Raw genomic sequence first — 23,023 nt, forward strand, 5'->3', positions numbered from 1 at the left:
AGCACCATATTTTTGCAACTAGTAAAAAATCTGCTGTGTATTGCAAATTAGTCAAAGAATAATAGAATATCTAAAAGCACCTCTGAGTCAGCTTACAGTTAGATATCCAGGTGAATATGTACAGTTTATTATACTGGAGTGACAATAGATGCATAAAAGAAGACTGAAGAAGACCCTGCTCGTGTGTTACAAGTATTGAGGGTCCAGCAAATGACCTGAGAGGCATTTGCATTACCTTGAACTGTCTCTAGTCATTCAGTCTGAGCCATTTGTCAAGATTTGCACCATCCACCAGTCCCCCAGCAATTTATAGTTCATGCAGAAAGCTGTATTTGAACCGCCAAGTTCTCATTTTCCAAATGTAATTTTAAAACTGTCCTCTTAGATACCTAAAAGCACTGCTTGTTTTTCCATTTTCCTCTCCAGTAATTCTTTTAAGCTCTCATCTCTGTGCTTGAAGTATAAGTAATCAGAAAAAGAGGGGCCCAGCTGGGCGCTCTGAAAAGCCCTTAGGCTTAGGCACTCATCTCGGAGGGCAAACACTCTCTCCTGACCTCCCTCGCCACCAGGACTGTCTTTTTTGTCTTTGCTCTTCTCCTCCAGCTCTTCTTTCTGAACTTCCTCCTTCTCCTCCACACAGGGGTCTCTGGGAGCCCTAGTGGCCTGCTTGGGTTTTCTGGATAGATCCTGGGGCGAGCAGAGCTGCTTGTTCTGGGAGGTGACGCCAGGACTGTAAGGCTCCTCGTAGAAGTTCTCCTCCTCTTCCTCCTCCTCATGGCAAGAGCTTCCCCTGGCGCTCTCCTCATCAGACTGAAATGCTGGCTGCTTCACCCGGGGCTTCTGGGAAAGGTCAAAGGGCTCCTCCTGTTCCAGACTCCTCAGGACACTAGCCGTCTGAGCCAGCGCAAGTCTTCCCCTTCCGAAACCTACCAAAGCAAAGAAGGAAAAACAATGAAAATGGGTCATTGGGTAGTACTCGGCCATTTAGTGTGTTTTGATTTTACATTTGAAAAATAGATAATTTTTGGGGAGCTCCGGTAGCATAGTGCCTAAGGCACTTGACTGTTCACCAGAGGGCTGGCGGTTCAAACTCACCAGCCACTCCTCGGAAGGAAGGTTGGGCAATCCTACTTCCGTAGTGATATCGCCTCGGAAACCCAAGGAGGGGTCGCTATGAGTCAGGGCCGACTCGATGGCAAACAACAAAAACAACAACAACAGTAAGGATGTGGAGCCATGGGCATTATCATAGATGGCATCTAAATTGGCACAAACCCTCAAGGTGAATTTGGCAACATGCACTCAAGATTTTTTGTTTTATTATAAAGTAAGTATTCCTTTGACTTTGCAATTGCACTTCTAAGAATTTACACTATGAAAATAGGCAGAGCAAAAATATATGTGTAAGGTTGCTCATTGTCACAGTGTTGATTATAATGAAACACAGAAATCACTTTATGTACTTAAAAATAGAGAAAACAAACCAAACTCATAGCAGTCAAGTTGACTGCAACTCACATTGACCCCTCCTTGGGTTTCTGAGGCGGTATCTCTACAGAATTAGATTGCCCAACCTTCCTCCGAGGAGTGGGTGGTGGGTTTGAACCGTCAGCCTTCTGGTTAGCAGTCAAATGCCCTAGGCACTACGCTACCAGTTGTTGTTGTTATGTGCCATCGAGTCAGACCCAACTCATTGCGACCCTCCTTGGGTTTCCAAGGCAGTATCACTACTGAAGTAGATTGCCCAATCTTCCTTCCGAGGAGTGGCTGATGGGTTTGAACTGCCAGCCTTCTGGTTAGCAGTCAAATGCCTTAGGCACTACACCACCAGAGCTCTACCAGAGCTCCCTTAAAAACAGAGGTTTGGTTAAATAACTGCCGTTGAGTTAGATCTGACTCATAATGACCCCTCCTTGGATTTCCAAGGCGGTATTACTACGGAAGTAGATTTCCCAACCTTCCTTCTGAGGAGTGGCTGGTGAGTTGGAACTGCCAGCCTTCTGGTTAACAGTTAGGTGCCTTGGGCATTATGCCACCTGAGCTCCTTTAGCTACCTACTTGTTGTTGTTGTTGTTATGTGCCGTCGAGTCAGCCCTGACTCATAGCGACCCCTCCTTGGGTTTCCGAGGCAGTATCACTACGGAAGTAGGATTGCCCAACCTTCCTTCCGAGGAGTGGCTGGTGGGTTTGAACCGCCAGCCTTCTGGTTAGCAGTCAAGTGCCTTAGCCACTATGCTACCAGAGCTCCTTTAGCTACCTACTAGTGATCATAAAAAGGTATTCTCTTTTTAAGTACAAGACATGTGTTTATAATGTAGACCCAATTTTATCTACCTACCTATTTACCAGGAGCTCTGGTAGCATAGTGGGTTTTTGTTTGTTTGTTTGTTTAGAGTCAATTCTGACTCATAGCAACCCTAAAGGACAGAGTAGAACTGCCCCATTGGGTTCCAAGGCTGTAACTCTTTATGGAAGCAGTCTGCTTCGTCTTACTCCCACAGAGCAACTGGTATGTTCGAACCACCAACCTTTTGGTTAGCAGCTGAAAGCTTTTAACCACTACACCACTGGCACTCCTTTAAAGGTCCTATACCCACTGCCATTGAGTTGATTCTGATTCATAGTGACCCCCATAGGGTTTCCAAGGCTGTAAATTTTTTTCCTGTGAAGCAGCTGGTAGGTTCAAACCGGTGACCTTTTGGTTAGCAGCCCAATGCCTTAACCATGGCGTCAGCAGACCTCCTAAAGGCCCTGTTGTTGGATGGGCTTTTTAGTGGTCATCAGAGGTGTAGTAGCATTTCATCTGAGCTGGTCATTTGTTAAAGCAATGGTGAGCCAGTGATCAGACCCTGCGGGTGAGACCCAGGAGTACTGAAAAGACCATATTAAAAGGAAGGGGCCTGGAGGTGCACCCAGACCCTGCTGCACCACAGGAGAACCAGGCTTTTGGCAAAGGGGTGAAAAGAGAAAGGGGAGGGAGCACTATGTCCCACTTTGCCTACTTTATGATATTGTCAGGTAATTAAGCTGTCTGTATGGTTAGTCTTGTCAGGAGCACAGGGACAATCTTTTTAATCTAGGTCATGAATTTTGAGACATTTCAAAAACTAGAGTGAAAGAATACTAACCCTCTTTGTAGATGAAAACATGAAAATTGTTGGAAGTGTGTTCAATTTTTTTCCAAAGTATCCTACTGATATATAGTAATGTTCTTTATTTTTCCAGAAGAAAGAGCTGTTAGGTGCCTTTTAAGTTTTCGACATCAGAGTGGGGTAAATCATGATGACCAAGTTACACTGTCAGATGGGGGACTGTCTGCTCATTGCCTTGCTTGTCTCCTGTCCCAGCAATTGAGCAAACTTGCCCTATTCTGGGAAAATTCAGGCTTAGCTTGGGAAGTAGTTCAGGCAACTAGCGATGGGACGAATAATTCGGGTGGAAAACAAACGGAGGAAAAAAAAATTGCTTTTGTTTCAGCCCAGAAAATTTTCAGGGCTTTTGCACAAACTCTAGCCCTTGTTTTCTGATGGCCACAGTTCCCTGTCATCCAGAAGTCACCACAGACTCAGTAAGTGTAATGAAAGCTACAATCATTTTCTTTCGTGCTGCGTGTACATGCATACATCTCAGTTATGAATATGGGGTCTGGTTTACCACCTCTTTTGCAAGGGTAGTAGAAGGAGCAGTGAACAAAACAAATCATCCCATGTTTTTATCTAGTGCCATGAGCACTAGCTCAGATTCCGAAAGGCTTGCATTGGAATCCCAGTTATGACTCCAGATTTGCTTTTGACTTTCAGCAGTTTATATAAGAACTTTGGGTCTTGGTCTCCTCTTATGTAAAGTGAGAATACCAAAAACAAACCCCAAACTCACTGCCATCGAGTTGATTCTGACTCATAGCGATCCCCATAGGGTTTCTGAGACTGTAAATCTTTATGGAAGTAGATTGCCCCATCTTACTTGCCCAGAGCCACTGGTGGGTTTGAACTGCCGACCTTTTGATTAGCAGCCAAATACCTTATCCACTACACCACCAGAGCTCCTTAAGTGAGAATAATAACATCTATTTCATGGAATTGTAGAGAACAGCAATAAAATGCCTTCTCCCATGCTTGACACAGTTGTGATCTATGAACAGCAGCCAGTTCATATTAATTTGTAAGCTATATGTGTAACTGTCTTCTGTCCCCTCCCCAGACTTCTCCTAGATGGCAAAGATGGTCTCAGTCCCCATGTAGTTCACTGCATTGGACAGAGGTGCATTTATTGCCTGCTTATTGAAGGACTTGTTGTTTAAGTGACTAAGAAAAGACCCCAGTGAATTCAGATCATAAACTCTTCACTGCTAAGGGCGCTGGAACTGAAAAGATAAAGGAGCTGACAATTTTTCATTAGTTCAGTTAGGACTCAGTGGGGGAGACACAAGTCCTTGCTTTGCATATGGCCAATTAGCTAACCAAGCAGGAAAATTGTCCTTGCATGTATCCAGTTGTCAACAGGCAGTTGAAACCTAGCCTACTATAAAACATACTTCTGCTTACAGCAGAGCTTGAAGACCTGCTTTTTAGAAAAGGAAAGAAAAAAACCATGTGCCCTTAAACAGCAGTGCAACAAAGTGGATAAAGGTTTTAGAGTCAGAAGAGTCTGGGTTCAAATCCTGACATTACCACTTTTTATTTGAGCAACTTTGGACAACTTAATCCTTTGAAGTCTCAGTTTGCCAATCTGTAAAACAGGGATAAGAGAAGTTCCTACAGCCTGCAGTTGTGAAGATTGAAGGCAACAAGGTACCTGATGCAGTGTGCAGAATAAAGGCATCAAAAATGGTGCTGATTGTCATTATCTTATGTTCCTCTTACTTTCTATATTTCATTTTTACTGACTGCTAACCAGGAGGCTGGCAGTTCAAACCCACCAGCCACTCCTCGGAAGGAAGACTGGGCAATCTACTTCTGTAGAGATACCGCCTCAGAAACCCAAGGAGGGGGTCACTGTGAGTCGAATCGACTCAACGGTAGTTAGTTCTTTTTTTTTTTTTTTCAGTATCTTCAGATATTAGCATTATATTTTTCATAGTAACATGATAAGCCTGCTTTTGCTTCTCAGCTTTGGTTTTAAAAATCAGGCTCCCTTTTTGACAAGAAGGATATCTCCCTAAAGCAATGCCCTCCCCCTACCAAAAAAAAAAAAAAAACTCAGCTCCCGTTTTCTCTCCCACCAGGCACCACAGCCTGGGCTCACCTTGAGAATGAAGGCCCCGCTCCATGACTCCATGCTTGACTTTCATATGGCGTGTCAGGTTCCCCTTCAGGGTGAACTTGCTCGGGCAATAGAGGCACTTGAAGGGCTTGCTGTCGGAGTGCAGGTGCATGTGGCCCATTAGGTTGTGCATCCGGTTGAATTCCTTCCCACAAAGCTGTCAGAGACAGTGATAAGGAGAACACAGGTTATTTGTGGTGAGGAACCCAGCCAAAGTGAACCCATATCCAGGCCTGGGTGAGGAGGGATGAGCTGTGGTTCACAATGCTTCTACTTTATTTTGAATCTTGGTATTTGTTATGGATTGAATTGAAATATAAGCCTCAGAAAGGTATATCGAATTTCTAATCTCTATGCCTGTGAATGCAACCTTGCTTAGAAACAGGATCTTTCTTTGAAGATGTTATCAGTTAAGGTAACAAGGTCATGCCGGTATAGAGTGGGCTCTAATCCTTTCTGAGTGGTGTCTTGTGAAAGGGGAGGACAGACACAAAGACAGGGTCACAAAGGGGAAAGACAGATGCCCTGTAAAGATGCATCTACAAGCCAAGGAATGCCAAGAAACACCCAGGTCTACCAGAAATTGGAAGAGACAAGGAAGGCTCTTCCTCTGGAGTGACAGAGAGAGCATGGCCCTACCAGGTCTGAATTTGGATGCCTAGCCTCCAGAACCATGAGACAGTAATTTTCTGTTCCTTGAGGCCACCCACTTCATAATATTCTGTTACATCAACCTTAGGAAACTAAGACAGTGTTCTAAACTGCTTCCAGGAAAAATTTCACATGGAAGTCTGAGGGAAACTGGATTCCGTCCAGTCTTGGAGGTGGAGCAGGTAGGGAGGAGTATATGGCATTCATGCTCCAGGTAGGGGGATTTTTTAAACTCAGGGTAAAAATCTTGAAGCCTTTAAAGTATCATCTGAATACAACTTTTGGAAAAGGAAAGAAGCTGATCTGAAAAAATCATTGCTCAAAATGCACTTTGTTTTAATAACATATGACTACTTAATGTTGAATTGCGTTTTGAGCTATTGATGGAGCATTTACAATATGGAAAGCCCTGTACTAAGATTATCACTGAATATCTTATTTAATTCTTACTGTGAGATAGATGCTGCTATTACCCCCATTTTACAGAAGGGCAAACTGAGGGATTGAGTCCGTTGGTCAAGGCACACAGCTAGTGGGTATTGCAGGTGGAATAATGAATTAAGGCTATTGGACATCGGAGGCCACCACACCATATTATATTTCTTAAATATAACTCTTCAACTAGACTGTATTAATGTTTTAATATGCTGCATATTGGGATGAATGTCAAGGACAAAATGAACAATGAGACATCTAGGAGAGGAGCATATATTTTTTTCAGGATAGAGATCTGAAGTACTAAAAACACAAATTTTCTTTCTTTCATTTTCATCAAAATTCAGGTACATGATGGACCACAACAGTGGTTCTCCAACTTTTTTTGGGAAAACTAGCACCTTAATTTCCAAAAACAATTTATACAATGATGAATGTATAAAACAAAAGCAGCAGCTCTGGGCTGTTATTCTTCCTTTTGTTGTCTCCAAGCCTTTATAGAATAGGATTTGGAGGAGCTCTGGTGGCACAGTGCCTAAGGCATTTGACTGCAAACCAGAAGGTTGGTGGTTCAAACCCACCAGCCACTCTGTGGAAGGAAGACTGGGCAATCTACTTCTGTAAAGATTTGCTGCTTCGGAAACCCAAAGGGGGTCGCTATGAGTGAGAATCAACTTAATGGTAGTGAGTTTGGTTTGCTTTTGGTTAGCCCCTCCTTGGTTGCGTTGGGAGGAATGCACGAGAGGGTTTGGGTTTGTGCTTGGACTTGCGCATTCGAGGAGGGAACATCCTCCTTCCCTCCCCTCCCTCAGAGACCAGTGTAGAGGTGCAGTGACACATGGTGAGAGATACTACCAAGAGAGCTCTCTCCGATGATACGTCCTCTGAGGCTTTCACCAGTGTTACTTCACACTGAGATATACTTTCAAGGCCAATGTTAGAAGTTCTGGATTGAATTTTTATTAATGAAGGCAACGTTTTCTTCAGGTAGCTATGGAGGTGAGATTTGAGCTGGCCTTTGAAGAATTGGTTGACTTAACAAGTGAAAATCTTGGACTACAATGAGTGCTGGGTGGTAAGAAGAAGCCAGTCTGGGATTACAAATTTGTCACTGCTAATCTATGTATGGGAGCTCTGGTAGCATAGTGGCTAAGACACTTGCCTGCTAACCAGATGGCTGGTGGTTCAAACCCACCAGCCACTCCTCGGAAGGAAGGTTGGGCAATCCTACTTCCATAGTGATACTGCCTCGGAAACCCAAGGAGGGGTCGCTATGAGTCGGGGCCGACTCGACGGCACATAACAACAACAAATCTATGTATAGATAAATGAACAACAACAAAAAAAAAATCCCTCACTGCTGTCGAGTCAATTCGACTCATAGCGACCCCTCCTTGTGTTTCCAAGGCAGTATTACTACGGAAGTAGATTGCCCAGTCTTCCTTCCGAGGAGGGTTTGAACCACCAACCTTCTGGTTAGCAGTCAAATGCCCTAGGCACTATGCCACCAGAGCTCCTAGAAAATGAATAGTTAGTTCCATATTGTTGAATGATTCATATTTGGAGATTTTGAGAACTTTTTTGCTTCCTTATTGGCAAGAATGAATTTGGCATATAGAGATAGGATGCTCTGAGCTTAGTATTCAGAGAACCTGAAATGGTTCCATTAATTTGAAAATAGTGACCCAAGAGAAGGAAAGGATAAGAGAGTTGGTCTGACTTCAACTTCCTCAGAAGTCCTACATACAGATACTTGCTTTCCTTTATTCTCGGTAGAGATGATTTCATAAGCTCCGTGAACCTGTAGCGCAGTTCTGCATGCGTGTGACAGCTCTAGTGCAGTTATATTTATTAGGCTTGGTTGTTTTCCAGCTCTCCATCAGGTCTAGGGAAAATAGCTTTGAAGCTAGATATTCTACATCAGGTACTTCCAGTTGGGACTCATTTTAGAAAAATGTCTACCTTTGTTGATGGGATGGTTACTGATGATTTAGAGTGATCTTGTTGGAATGTCTGAGTATGACCTTCAGTCAGTATTTGTTTCAGATATGTTCTCACTCAATAGACTGCAACATGAATGTAGGTCCCACCTGCCTTTATTTATTTATTTTTTTAATGCTTAGTGTGGTGAAATATGTATAACAAAACATTTGCCATTTTTACCATTCTTACCTGTACAGTTTAGTCACATTAATTACATTCACCATATTGTAGAAACATCATTATCCTTTTCCAAATTTTTCATCTCTTAACAGAAACACAGCAACCCCTAAGTAACATCTCCCTCTTTACCCATCCTACTTGCATCTGGTAACAAACAACTAATAAACGCTAGTCTCTATGCATTTGCCTAGTTATTTCATGTAAGTGGGATCGTATAATATTTGTCCTTCTGTGTCTGACTTATTTCAGTGTTTTTAGGGTTCATCCATGTCACAGCATAGATTAGAACCTCATTTCTCTTTACGTTGCCTGTCTTTTTATTGTACTTCCTGTCTAGTACCAACCTTGATACATAGGAGGCCCTCAGTGATGATCTGTTTTATGAGTGAAGAGGTGGAACACATTCCAGCAGAAGACCTTACATAAGTAAAAGCCACAGGTGGCTAAGCACCAAGGATGCAGGGGGAGAGGATCCACTATGTTGTTGCACTAGTCCAGACATGCATGGGGTCTCACAGTCCCGTAGACCAGAAAGACAGAACTGAAAAGAAGGGATGGATGTCTTTTGTACTTGGTTCCTAACAGTAGGGGGAGATTCCTCTTTTAGTTATTTTCTGTGGCTACTGAGGTATGAGAAAGTAGGGTGGCCTAAAGGGTTTTGAAAAGAAGAGATGGAAGTGTAGCCTAACTTGAAGACTGTGTAGTGGGCCCTTTGTTCTTGTTTTGACACAAGGATAAAGTCTCTTCATTAAATCTTTTCAGACACTTTAATCAATCTCAAACTACAGGCAAGGTAAGTATCGCTGTTGTGCTAATGATCAACTGCTTGCTGCTGCCATAGATGCTGGGACACTGGGGTCAGTGCAAATCCTGAATTCACCTGCCCCCGACTCAACGCACTGAGGTGTGCACATATCACAATGGCTACTTCTGGGTGTTTTCCATAATTTTCCTCAACCACAGACAAGCTACCTTTTCAGATCCTTTAATACAGTCCAGTGAGCGTTTTTCTATTCTAATGTCTTTCTGGCTGGATTCATTCAGTACTGAACTTTCCAGGACTTTTTAGTGGTACATGGGAACATTTAGGTCAAATATTGTCCCCTGAAGTCAGGGCCTATGGCCTAAGGGAAGGTCTATTGTGGGACATGACTTAGGGGTGGCCAGCTATGATGATCTGATATGTGATTGGTAAAAAAAAACTTTTTTTGTGTGCTGTTAGTAAAATTAAATTTTATATACCAGAGTTATCCTTCATGGTTTATAGTAGCCTATTGAGCCAGCCTGCTAACCAGAAGGCTGGGGATTCAAACCCACCAGCCACTCCTCAGAAGGAAGGTTGGGCAATCTATTTCCGTAGTGATACTGCCTGGGAAACCAAAGGAGGGGTTTCTATGAGTCAGGTCCGACTTGACAGCACACAACAACAACAACAACAACTGAGCCAGACAGTGTGACTGGTTTTCCCAGGGCTGAGTGGAGGTGTGTCAACTCTAAAAAGTATTTGAAGCACTGAAAGCTGTCCTAGGCTATCTCCATTATAACATAAAGGTTACTTTCCTTCTCTTTGTAGCCAATCTCAATATCCAACATAGGGCTATGTACTTGGTAACACTTAGTGAATACGTAAGTATTTGGTTGGGTGAATAAATGAACAAGTTAAGAAAATATCACTACTGCATGAAAAAATTTCAAAAAATGAGCGTCTCCACCTCTTTTCCTTCCCCCCCTTTAAAATCAATGCACATTAGTCTACAAACTTAAGTCTTCAGTGGTGGAAGGGTAGAGTCCATTAACTAAGGACTTAAGGTACTTAGACACCACTCATTTCTCCTTGGTGGGTACCATTAGCTTCTTCCTCTTCTTAGCCACTGAACCTTCCACAAAGCCTTTTGGCCCTTTTCCAAAACACCTGGCCTCTTCACCATTCCTAGAAGATTGTCTTCATGTGACAATACACAAATGTATGGAAATATTTTATGATCATGAAAATAAGAAAGAGATTGCTCAGTTACTGTTAGTGAACATGGGTCAGAAAAAGAAGGGACCAATTAGTGATGGGGTCATTTGGTGATGGCGTCTTTGGGTGGGAATTGAGAAGTGAGCTCCAAGTAGAATCATTGTAATAGGAGAGGGGATTAGACCAGAGAAAAATAATAGTAGAAAGGGCCATCAAAACTCTAATTTCTTCTGGGAAAAGCAGTCATCTAAATCAAAACCAAAAAAATTAACCCATGGTGGTCAAGTCGAATCCACTTCATGGTGACCCTATAGGACAGGGTAGAGCTGCCCACTCCCACAGGGTTTCCAGGGCTGTAAATCCTTACGAAAGCAGACTGCAACATCTTTCTCCCCCAGAGAGGCTTGTGGGTTTGAACCACCGACATCTGGGTTAGCAGCTGAGTGTTTAAACACTGTGCCGCCAGGGCTCTGCCATCTAAATCAAGGCCCTATTTATCATGAGGTATGACGCTAAAAGTCAGGACCTACCAAGACCTGAAGAGGCATTAAAAAGTGGGGTAGGGGAATTGCAGGACGCTATCCAAGCAGGAGCTCTGGTAGCATAGTGGCTAAGACACTTGCCTGCTAACCAGACGGCTGGCGGTTCAAACCCACCAGCCACTCCTCGGAAGGAAGGTTGGGCAATCCTACTTCCGTAGTGATACTGCCTCGGAAACCCAAGGAGGGGTCGCTATGAGTCGGGTTTGACTCGACGGCACATAACAACAACAACAACAACATCCAAGCAGTAAGGAATCTGATTTCATCTTGCAGGTGGTCATCTCAACTGGTCCGCCCCCTGCTTAAACTCCCAGTTGTTCTCATGAGCAACATTAGTCTGCCTCTGGTATTAAATCTCAGCTTGTCCACCTATATCCACTTTTTAAGAGGAAAACAAAACAAAGCATAAACAATCTCACTGCCATTGAGTCAATTCCAATTCACAGTGACTCCCATTGTGTTTCCAAGGCTGTAAATCCTTACATAAGCAGACTGCCTCATCTTTCTTCCATGGAGTGGCTGGTGGGTTCGAACCACTGACCTTCTGGTTAGCAGGCCTTAACCACTACACCACCAGAGCTCCTTTTAAAGAGGGAAATAAACATCAAAATGGAATAAAAATTTGGGACAAATGGTTTGAACTACTCTTTAAAAATGGACTGCATGGATTGTTATGCTTTAAGATGACAGAGTAGAGAGATGAAGGTGTGAACCCAGAGGGTTCTGTGAAATGTCAATAATAATCTTAGTTCCTGTGAAAGCTGTTGTGAGGATCAAATGAGATAATTCATGTAAAGGGATAAGCAGATAGTAAGAGCTCAATATTAGCTCTTATGACTGTCACTTAAAAAAAAAAAAAAAAGCCCAAACTCACTGGCATCGAGTTGGATCCGACTCATAGTGACCCCTCCTTGGGTTTCCGAGGTGGTATTTCTACGGAAGTAGATTGCCCAACCTTCCTTCCGAGGAGTGGCTGGTGGATTTGAACTGCCAGCCTTCTGGTTAGCAGTCAAATGTCTTAGGCACTATGCTACTCCCTCCAATGGAATTTTCAAGTCAAGAATCCTTGGAATAAGTTCTGCTACTTGATTTGTGACAATAAAAATGCAAGCAATTGTGGTGGACCCAGTTCTGGGAAATGTGGATGAGAACAGGAGATTGATTCAGATTGCAGGCTTTAGGGGAGCCAGTCCACTCTTTGGCTCCCCAGCCCTCATTCTCTTCGTCAAACAGGTGATGGATGCCCTGTTCACTCCAGGCCTCCTCATTCCCTCACCTCCAAAGGACATCTAAATTCTGATCTCTCTATGCCCTTTCCTCTCCAGTCCAGAGCCCAGAGGGACCTCAGGCGATTTCCCATGAGTCCTAGCGATGACATCTGCAGTGTTGGGGTGATGGGCAGCATGCAACCTCTTGGCTGGGGCCAGAGTACAACAATGCCAAGAACAAGCACACTGCCTCACTCAAGCAGCCTGGTCTGAGCTTCAGGACAGAGATGCACCAGGAAGCCTGTGTTTTCCTATTCTGAGAGAAAAGGTCAAAGAGCAGCAGCCTGCAGCCAAGGAGAACAGCCTCTGCAAAATGGCCCTTCCCTTACATTCTTCTCTCTCTCTCTTTTAATAAGAAGGGTGTTCCTTTCCTCAAAGGGAGAGAGAGGGAGGGAGGGAGAGAGAGACTGTAAACTTTCCAAAAGGACCGTGAGAAAACAGGAAGCTTTGAAAAGTACAAGAGAAAGCAAGATGAAATCTATTTGCAGGCGGGCCCCAGGGGACATGTGAGGCATTGTTAAACAGGCAGTTCATACAGCTATATCCTTCCTTCTGCTGAGGAGAGGTTTGCTGCCAAAAGGCTTCTATCTGGTCACTGCCTTAACCCTCTCCATGCCAACCTGAAAGCCCTGACCCCTAGCACTAGGCCTCTGTGAATTGCATGAGCAATGAGCAAACAGTTCCCACCTGTTTTCTCCCTTTATGGACCATCAAAGTGATTGAGGGAGAGATGGAACAGGCTTGGCTTCAGCAGTGGGGACTCTTTTCAGGGAGATGCCTCTCTTCTAATAGCTCTGCCCTGGGGCCTTCAACCCTCTGCATCACACAAGGCTACAGATGACCTGGTGATTCATTACTTAGGCAGCTCCCAGCTTCACCCATCTCAAAGGAGAATTTGTCCCGGAAATTCTGGATGGCTGCTTTTCCTGGACAGGTTTCCCAAAGACGGCAGCTGGTTCTTTGCTATTATGGAGTGCGGCCACCACAAGGATAATATCCAAATCAACCCCTGCATGCTTACGCAGAATCTGGGAAGCATATTTCTAAAACACAGCTTAAGTCTACAGGCACAGGCCTCTGGAAAAACTCCAGCTGGATGCAAGAAACAAGGAGTCCAGAAATCCAGCCAATAGCAAAAAAGCCCAGAGGGGAGGTAATTTTTTTTTACAAAGAAAAAAAAAAAGAAAGAAACAGAATTGAAACCTTTCCTCTCTAATTTTCCATCCTATTGTTCATGTCTAATCCCATAGTTAAGTGCAGCTTTCTGCTGGCTATGGACAGCTGTTTCCACTGAGTTCAGGGCTGAAGAGAACCAATTCACATTGCACAGGAGGAGGGGGTTTAATTAAGAAGACCTGGGGTTTTTCTTAGGAAGAATTACAGAGAGTTAACTCTTTGAGTGTGGCTGGAGCAAAGTCCACCTCTTTTTTTCTCCAGCTATGTCAATCAAGGGAAGTCAGTAACTCTTCCTTGTTACCATCATAAAGCAGCTCTGCTGGTGCAGTGGTAAAACTATTTGGTTGCTAACCAAAAGGTCAGTAGTTTGAACCTACCACCAGCTCTGAGGAAAAAGGATGGAGCAGTCTGCTTCCTTAAAGATTTACAGCCCTGGAAATCTAATGAGGGTTGCTATGAGTTAGAATCGATTCAATGGTAGTTTGTTTTTTTGTTTGTTTGTTTTGGTTACCATTATAAAGCTGGGATTTAGTTGTTGCAACATCTCTATACAACCTGCCAGTCATTTTTCTCTGATGGCTATAAATTCCATAACCAAAATGAAAATCATCCAACTCAGTCTGACTCATGATGACCCCATGTGTGTCAGATAGCACTCTGCTCCACAGGGCTGGCAATGGCTGGTGTTTTAGAAATAGATCACCAGGCCTTTCTTCCAAGGCATCTCTGGGTGGATCTGAACCTGCAACATTGTGGTTAGCAGTGGAATGCATGAACCATATGAACCACTCAGGAACTCTGTGAATTGCATGTTGTTGCTGTTGTTGTTATGTGCCATCGAATCGGCCCCGACTCATAGCGACCCCTCCTTGGGTTTCCGAGGCAGTATCACTACGGAAGTAGGATTGCCCAACCTTCCTTCCGAGGAGTTGCTGGTGGGATTGAACCGCCAGCCTTCTGGTTAGCAGTCAAGTGCTTTAGCCACTATGCTACTCCCTCCCTGTCCCAACTCCCAAACTTCCCACAGTCTCCACCCACAACCAGATTTCCAAGAATGTAACCAACATGGATGGGATGTGACATCCACAGGACTGCCTCCAGATGACCCATACCATAGAGGGATCTGGAGACAGCTTACAAACACAAGGAGCCTCATGATATAACTTTTAGCTTGTTGTTGTTGTTATGTGCCGTCCAGTCATACCTGACTCGTAACGAGCCCTCCTTGGGTTTCCAAGGCAGTATCACTACAGAAGTAGATTGCTCAACTTTCCTTCCAAAGAGTGGCTGGTGGGTTTGAACCGCCAGCCTTCTGGTTAGCAGTCAAGTCCTTTAGGCACTATGCTACCAGAGCTCTCAACTTCTTAGCTTAAACAGGCTCTAATCATCTGTTAAAACAAAGAAGGGTGAGGATACAAAAGAGGACACCAAGCAGGATAACACTTTGCAGGAAGATGGAGGTGGGAAGGACCTTGCAGTATGCTTCCAGCACTTACAAAGAGACAGATGGCTTTGGATCAAGGTGACTGACACTTGGAGGCATGTCACTTAAGTTTGACAAAAATCTCTTTAAATTCCACTATTTTTGTTCTAATGATAGATATACTTTCCAGGCAGCCTCCTGACCTATGATGATCTCTTGAGAGGACCTATCCACCAGGAGGAAATTATCTGTGCAGATGACCAGCCTAATTTCTATGCCAGGCTCATCATCCATTGTAAAGTATAAACTGTGCATCTTTTCAAAGCTGGTGTTCCAATGTCTAAAATATGTTATGGGATCTGATGGCATGGATCACAAATCCAGGATCTAATCAACCCTCAACAATTGATTAAAACTGACTTTCTGAACTGTCAGCAAATACTCTCTGATCTATGTACGGTGTACCATCATTGAGGTAGGGAAGGAGGAGACAGTTTTTAAGAAGAGAGACCTTGAACATTAAGCTAGGTTGACTTACTGCATCACTGCACCCAGGTTGCATTGCAATTGTATAGCTTTCTATATACCAGTACTAGAGAGAGCCCTCTAGATCCTCAAATACCACTTGATTCAAGAAATTCCCCAGGTCGAGCTGGTAGAGAAGCAGAATTTCCTTTGGGTTCAAATCACATACAGCCTGCCAAGTCCATTCCCTGTACTTGGCTCTACCCCCAACATATCCCTCCATTTCAGGGAAGCTTTATGCCTGGTCTCACCACTACTGCTGGACCCAAATACACAAGGTGAGGGTGGGTGAGGGTTGGATTGGCCAGGTGTGTATTTTTAGGGGACTGTACCATGTTTGGTAAAGTACAGGGTCAGTGAAAACTAGAGAAATCCTCAATGAGATGGAGTGACAATTGCCACAACATGGACTCAAACATACCCAATGGTCATGAAGATAGTGTGGCACCAGGCAACAACTTGTTCTGTTATACATAAGGTCATCATGAGTCAGAGCTGACCCAGTAGCAACCAACAACAGCAACAAAATTGTGCCAATGACTCTCCCATATTTTAACAACTGTGTATACTCCACACCAGTTGATAAGATAAAAATTGCAGATTATGCTTGAAGCCCAAAAGTGAAGTAAATGCAAGGAATGAAGAGTGCCAAAGAGAGCCTGTTTGCACCTCCATTGCAGGAGGCAGCTAACCCCTGGCAGGACAGAACAGCTCTGTTAAATCTAAGGGGCTCAAGGGGATCAGTGGAGCACGAAGAAAATCAAAGAAAGGCTGAAAGAGAGAGAAGAGGTAGTCTGGGGAGTTCCTGGGCTCATGCACCCAGGGCTGGCTTCATGGGTGTGTGGCCTCTTTACTCACACAAGGCCCCACATTCAGAAGGGTCTTGTCTTGGTTTAATGCTCTGCTGTCGTCATCTTGAAATTCTTAACGACACTGGACAAAAGGCCTTGCATTTTCATTTTGCACCGGGCCCTGCAAATTATGTAGTCAATCCTGCTTGTGGTTCCTCCCCCCTCAGCTTGGATGAATTAAGATGGACATAAATTTGACTTTCAAATCACTGGGAATTTGAAGCAAAGGAGGGGAAACACAAGTGGGTGGCAGGAAAAGGGTTGGAGGGAGAAACCTCCCTCTCCGATCTCTGGAGAATGCCCACACGGGTCTAGGAAAGCTCTGGTTCCTGACCCCTCTCACCCCATCTCAGGAGTGGCCAGCGCAGGAAAGAAGTCAGCTTCACAGGGGGTTCCTTTAAGAGAGGGGACAAACTGCAGAGGGATTAAATCAGGAAAATCTTTTGAAAATAGTGAACCCCACTTTGGAAACAGAGATCAACAGAGGACATTATTTGGACCCCATCAGACATAAAGTAACATAGAAAAGGACAACTTTCATTTGAAACAGAAGGGTTCTTACATTGTCTGAACATGGTAAGTTCCCTCTTCTTCCTCTCAGCCCTCTCTTCACAACCAGGATGACACCTGCCTGTATACTCCTTGAATTAAACTACCCAATGGGAGCAAGATTCTTTCTAAGTTTAGAAGTAGAGAAGGGAAACAGTATTGGGTGGCCACCAGTGTGGGAAGCCTGAGCATATCTGAAAAACACATCAGTATACTTGGGCTTGAGAGAGTTCCAGCTCCTACATTATCTCAAAACGAAACACAGCGCACTGCCATCGAGTCAGATCTGACTCATAGCAACCTCTCCTTGGGTTTCTGAGGCAGTATCACTATGGAAGTAGATTGCCCAACCTTCCTTCCAAAGAGTGGCTGGTGGGTTTGAACTGCCAGCCTTCTGGTTAGCAGTCAAATGCCTTAGGCTCTACACCACCAGAGCTCCCCACATTATCTCAGTTTATGCAATAAAAATCCATCCCACTTAATCTGACACATATATTTTAATGAAAATGCTCAATATCTGTGGTGCAATGGATTCCCTTTATATGGCCTTTTTCGCCATGATCTTATAACTCCCATCAAATAACTGGATGGGACTATGCAAATAAGGTGCTTATGGCCCAACAAAGGGATTGGATAGCTTGCTAATAATGCAAATGAGGTTCACAGAACTCTTGCTGGGGTGGGACTATGCAAACAGGGTGACAGAAACCTAATGAGGGAATTGGTTAGTTTTGCCATCCTGCTAGGCTTAAGATGAGTCATCCCAGACATATAAAGTTGGGGGCGGGGCTCACTACCACCAAGAAAGAAGAGCTAGGAGTATAGCACATCCTTTGGACCTGGGGTCCCTGAGCTGAGAACCTCCTAGACCCAGGAAACAGAAAAAGAGAGAGAGAGAGAGAGAGAGAGAAAAGTGGTGAGAGATGGGACAAAGCAGTGGCACAGAAATGGTGGCAGCAGAAACAGGGTGTTAGCATGAGAAGGCACAATGGGCTGGAGCCTGCAGCTACAGAGAGCATGACAACCACTAAACAAAAGAGCTGATGCCTTCTGGCTCAGGCTTACTTGTGGAGTGGGTGCCTCCAATACTCATTAGCAGAGCTAAAGGACTCTGTAACACTTGCCTGATCAGGGCAAAGGCTGGGCAGAGGAGAGAACGGGTTGAGAGGAAGAGAGAGAGGCAGAGAGGCCTGCCTGTGGGCATAGCTCAGAAGCTATCCTTATTGAGAAACTGTATCCTGAGTAATTTCTGACCCTGAATTATAACCTGTTACTTCCCTAATAAACCTCTTAAGTATGGTTGGTGAGTTCCGTGTAGCTGTTGGATCGAATTATTGAACCCAGAGGAGTAGAGAACGTTGTGAGAGGGATAGCTGGTGTCAGAATTGGTACAATGGTTGGAGGGTGGAGGCATGTATTACCTTACCTCACAGTGATTAGCCTTGGGCTATTGATGCTGATAACAATTCTTTTCCCCTCCTTGTGAAGTTAGATGAGGAGGTCTGACCCTCCAATACCTCATTTTACAATCCCTGTACTGTGTATTGGGAGCCCTGGTGGCACAGTGCCTAAGGCATTTGACTGCTAACCAGAAGGCTGGTGATTCATACCCATCAGCCACTCCTCAGAAGATTGGGCAATCTACTTCCATAGTGATACCTCCTCGGAAACCAAGGTTGCTATGAGTCGGCTCTGACTCAATGCCAGTGAGTTTTGTTTTTGTACTGTGTATTATTTAGGAGCAAATAGAAAACACTTCATATTACTGTGCTAATGGTTATTCCTCAGCCTAATCAAGTATTTCTGGGATCATGTGAGGGGGCTAGCCTCGAACTCTCATTCCTCCTCTCTAGGAGGACATTCCTCAATTTACCACTCAGGCCCAAGTGTCAGGAGGGGACAAGTCGGAGAGTAAGCAAGGAGAGAAGATAGGGCTGGAAGTTTTGTTCTAACTCCTTTCTATGATCTGTTTAGTGACTTGTAAAGGGCAAAAGGTTACACCTGATTTCTCCATTCCAAAACAGGAATTCTTCAGATCACCTTCCTTTTGAAACCACATTCTCCTAATGGATCTTCCACCCCTCACACCTCTCCTGCTGCCTCCCTCTACCCAGGAGCAGCCTGCCTTTCTCCTCTCTCTAACATACTTGCTCTGGTCATTGATTCTACAGGAAGACAAATAAAACAGATTCTCAGGGACCCCCAAGGGCTGGTGTGAGCACAGGTGGGCTGAAAAGTGGATCAGAGTAGCAGATGGTACCTGAGGTTGGCCAAGGCCCACTGAGGCCTTCCTTTTGACCATTTGCACAGCCCTCTGAGTCCCCTTTTTCCACACTTCTTCTTGAACACTCTGCTCACCTTGCATTTAAAAGGCTTCACATCAGAGTGGACGATCATGTGTGCCTTCAGGGTCTGTTTCTGCACGAAGCTCTTGTAGCAGAGGTGACACTGGTAGGCGCGGATGTTGGTGTGAATCAGCACATGTCTCTTCATGTTGGCCAGGAGGGTGAACTCCCGCCCGCAAATGCCACACTTGTGCTCCTTTACGCCCTGGTGGTAGGTAAGATTCAGGAAAATGGTGATTAAACAGGTAATATGCTTTATTGTGATGATAGCCCTCCTTCACTCTCTGCCAAATAAATTCACAAAGAACTTGGTGGTAGATGTTGAGCTCTAAATGGTGTAGTTTTAGTCTTGTTAAATTACTGTATTTTTTTGAAGAGTTAATCACATCATTTTTTTTCTTCTGAAAGCCATAAACTAGCCAGACCATTATTACTGCTGCTGCTGGGGTTAATTCCACAGTAAGAGTTCTTGGATATTAATAGCACTTTGGTAAGAAAACTGTAAAATGATCTGGGGAATGAGTCTACAATCCAGCTTTCATGATAATGAAAAAGAAAAGCCTTTTAAAGTGACGTTATCTTTTTCCACATGAAAATGAACGTTCGATTGAGTTCTCATTAATGTACTTGAAAATTCCAGAAAAACAGCTCATACCACACTTCAGTAAATGACAACTTAATAATCACTGTTGAGCTGGTCTCCTGGGTTCCCACAGGCTTCAGCCATAGTGACTTCTGTGTGGTACAGCCATGGAGCCTCCTCCAAGCTGACTTCTGTCTTATAGACAAATTTAACAGGGCACAGTTTTCTGAGCTAGAAAATTGTTTGTGCAGAAGTATTTGAATACTTAAGCATCATTGCTCTCCACTGAGAGCACTTCTGGGTAGCCACAGCTGGAGGAGAGCACTAATTAATCCTGACTAACCATTGCTTCCCTGAAAAGGCCTTTGCAAGAAATCTTGACCTAGAGAGAGTTTGGGGTATGAAAACTTAGAAACCTTAAAATGAAGGTTATTATAGGATAAGGACAACTTAAAAATATATCTTATAAAGTCCACATTGCCTGGTATCCACAGTGGTCTAAGGAGGCAGGGGGTTCCAAGCCTAGCTGTGCCTCTCTCTCTCTCTCTCTCTCTCTCTCTCTCTCTCTATTATTTCCTTTTCCTTAATTTGGGGCATGATCAGAAAGTACCATGTCTCAGTGTTGGTAAGTCCATCATATAAGCGGTGGGTTCAGATCTCTACCCAGACTCTTACTGGCTGCATCGTAACTTTAGACATGTCTAAGTGTCATTTCTGGGCGTCGTTTTCCTCATCTCAAGATGAAGAGGTGGGTCCTGAGAACCTTGGGGTTCTCTCCAGCTCTAACACTGTAGCTAAATGAGTGCCCATGAGTATGGATTTATGCTAATGAAGAGCTCTAGAAATCAAATCCCTCTTAAAATTAAATTTTAACACTCTCTTAAGATCAATTTAAAAATATGTATTGCATATTCAACCACTGAGCTTAAAATTGTGAACAGTATTTTCTTTATGGGTTTCAAAATTTACTTCAGCATCTTTCTTCTCTCAAGATCTTTCTCTGGAGTTGGCTATGATCCAGTTGTCCTGGGATCTCCTTACCATTACTTATCTGCTTATCACTGTTTTCAGAAGTCTCTCAAGAGAATTGTGTGTCCCAGTAAAATTCACGTGTTGGCTGGCTTGGAACTCGAATGAATGCAAGCCTGAACACAATTTTTGGGGAATGAAGAAGGCTGCCGTGTCTCCAACAGGACTGATCAAAGCACAAAGAAGGAGGCTACGGGGTTTTCAAGGGCTCAGAAGGAAGCTGGGAGCATAAGGAGGAATGAGAAGAAAGGGGTAGAAGAAAGGAAAGTCTTTATATTATTTAGGAGTCACAGAGCATAGGAGTCAGAGAGCCCCAGGTAACCTCCCCATGCTTCAGTGTCCTCATCTGAAAATGGTTATAATAATAATCATAGCTATCTCTTAGAGTTGTTGAAGAGGATTAAATGAGATACAACCAAAAAAACCCCACCAAACTCACTGCCATTGAGTCGATTCTGACTCATGGCAACCCCCATCGGGTTTCTGAGGTTGTAAATCTTTACGGAAGTAGATCACCCAGTTGTCCTTCCATGGAGCAGCTGGTGGGTTTGAACCGCTGACCTTCCAGTTAGCAGTCAAATGCCTTATCCATTATGCTACCAGAACTCATTAAATGAGATATAAAGAACCTCCTTAAATGAGATATGAAGAAGCTCCCATTACCACTGAGTCAATTCCAATTCATGGCAACCCCATGTGTGCTGGCATAGAACTTTGCTCTATAGGATTATTTCAGTGGCTGAATTTTCAGAAGGAGGTCACCAGATCTTCCTTCCAAAAGGCCTCTGGATAGGCTCAAACTGCCAACCTCTCAGTAGCTAAGTGCTTAACCACTTGTGCCACCCAGAGACTCCTCAGTAAAAACTTCCTCTCAATAAATGCTCTCTCTCACTACTTACTGATACCTTGAATTAAAGTGCTTTTTGTTTCCATTGAAAAGAAAACTCCCATTTTTACTTCATTTTCTACTATTTCAAAAAATTTTCATAAATTTTAAAATGCAACTTTGATTCCTCTGCAGCATAGGCAGGAGTCCCCAAAAGCTACTGGCCCCCTTTATGGCTGTATCTCAGACTAGACTCTTTGTTGACAGTTCCTGGATTTTGCAGGGTATCCCCCCTTCTTCCGGATGGCATCTCTAGGTGTCTTTTGTAAATATAGGGCAGAAGCTGTCTGTGCAGAGCCCACAAGGCAGCCACACATTTCATCTCTGCTGCAGAGCCAGAAAATGCTCTGTGCTTTGTCCTAACCTAACAAATGAAAGCCATTATTGCAGAGCAGAAATGTTATCTTGGCTGGACAGTGTCCTCCACTGACCTTTTAGAACTAAAGAATGTTTTAGAAACTTGCTAGAAGTCTCTACTGCCAAGGAAATCACTTGCTACCAAATGAGTGAGGCAGAGGTGAGTAGGGCAAAACTCCCCTCTCAGAAGCTCAGAGCAGACCCAAGTCAGTTTAGGGAGGTAGTATTTTAGGGACACCACTAGGGCCTTGTTGGAGCCTGAAAGACACCAGGGATTTAGTTCCAAACTAGTCTGAATTTAGGCCCTTGGGTTTACAGTTTTCCTTGAAGACCTGAGCCCAGGGAAGATAAAACCAAAACAGAGAAGGATGTTTTCTTATGCCTCCTGCATAGTGGCTAAGGCACTTGACTGCTAACCAGAAGGCTGGTGGGTTGTAAATCTTTACGGAAGTAGATCACCCAGTTGTCCTTCCATGGAGGACACCAGCCACTCCTTGGAAGGAAGATGGGGAAATCTACTTCCGTAGTCATGCTGCCTCAGAAACCCAAGGCGGGGTCGCTATGAGTCAGGTCCAACTTGATGGCACACAACAACAACAACAACCTGCAATACAAACCACGGGGCACTATACCCAACTAGGCTCAACTCAGGGATCATAGGTCCTGGTGGTCTTGGTCCAGACTCTCCTTCCCTTCAAGGCCACCTGCACATGAAGCAGGTCTCACAACTGAGAGAGAAAATAACATAAAAGGTAGCCACTGCCTAAGCAGGAAAAAGATTAATTCTCTAGAAGCCGGCTCTGACTAATGTAGCTTAGGACAGAACTGGTCGTGAGTATATAGGTCTGAGGACACGTTTTCCTGACAGGAAAATTTTCCTCCTGCTAGTCCCCTATGGCATTTCCAGAAACTATAGGGATTCTCCAAAGAACCAAACTCACTGCCATCCAGTCAGTTTCGACTCACAGCAACCCCTCCTTGGGTTTCCAGGGCGGTATCTCTACGGAAGTAGATTGCC

General features: G+C 44.1%; 1 protein-coding gene across 1 annotated transcript in view; it reads right to left on the bottom strand.

Annotated features, from left to right (window-relative positions):
* Positions 1 to 381: 381 nt before the first annotated feature.
* The window catches only part of ZNF366 (zinc finger protein 366), a 25,016-nt gene continuing 2,374 nt past the window's right edge, over positions 382 to 23,023 (bottom strand). The window contains exons 2-4 of the mRNA XM_007943328.2: positions 19,164 to 19,355; positions 5,245 to 5,419; positions 382 to 926 (exon numbers count right to left, since the gene is read on the bottom strand). Of these exons, the coding sequence (XP_007941519.1) occupies positions 382 to 926; positions 5,245 to 5,419; positions 19,164 to 19,355 (912 nt within the window). The remainder of the gene's footprint in view (positions 927 to 5,244; positions 5,420 to 19,163; positions 19,356 to 23,023) is intronic.

The sequence above is a fragment of the Orycteropus afer genome, unplaced genomic scaffold (genome assembly GCF_000298275.1).
Source record: "Orycteropus afer afer isolate SDZICR_OR568_19922 unplaced genomic scaffold, OryAfe1.0 scaffold00104, whole genome shotgun sequence".
In the NCBI taxonomy this organism is placed as follows: Eukaryota; Metazoa; Chordata; class Mammalia; order Tubulidentata; family Orycteropodidae; genus Orycteropus; species Orycteropus afer.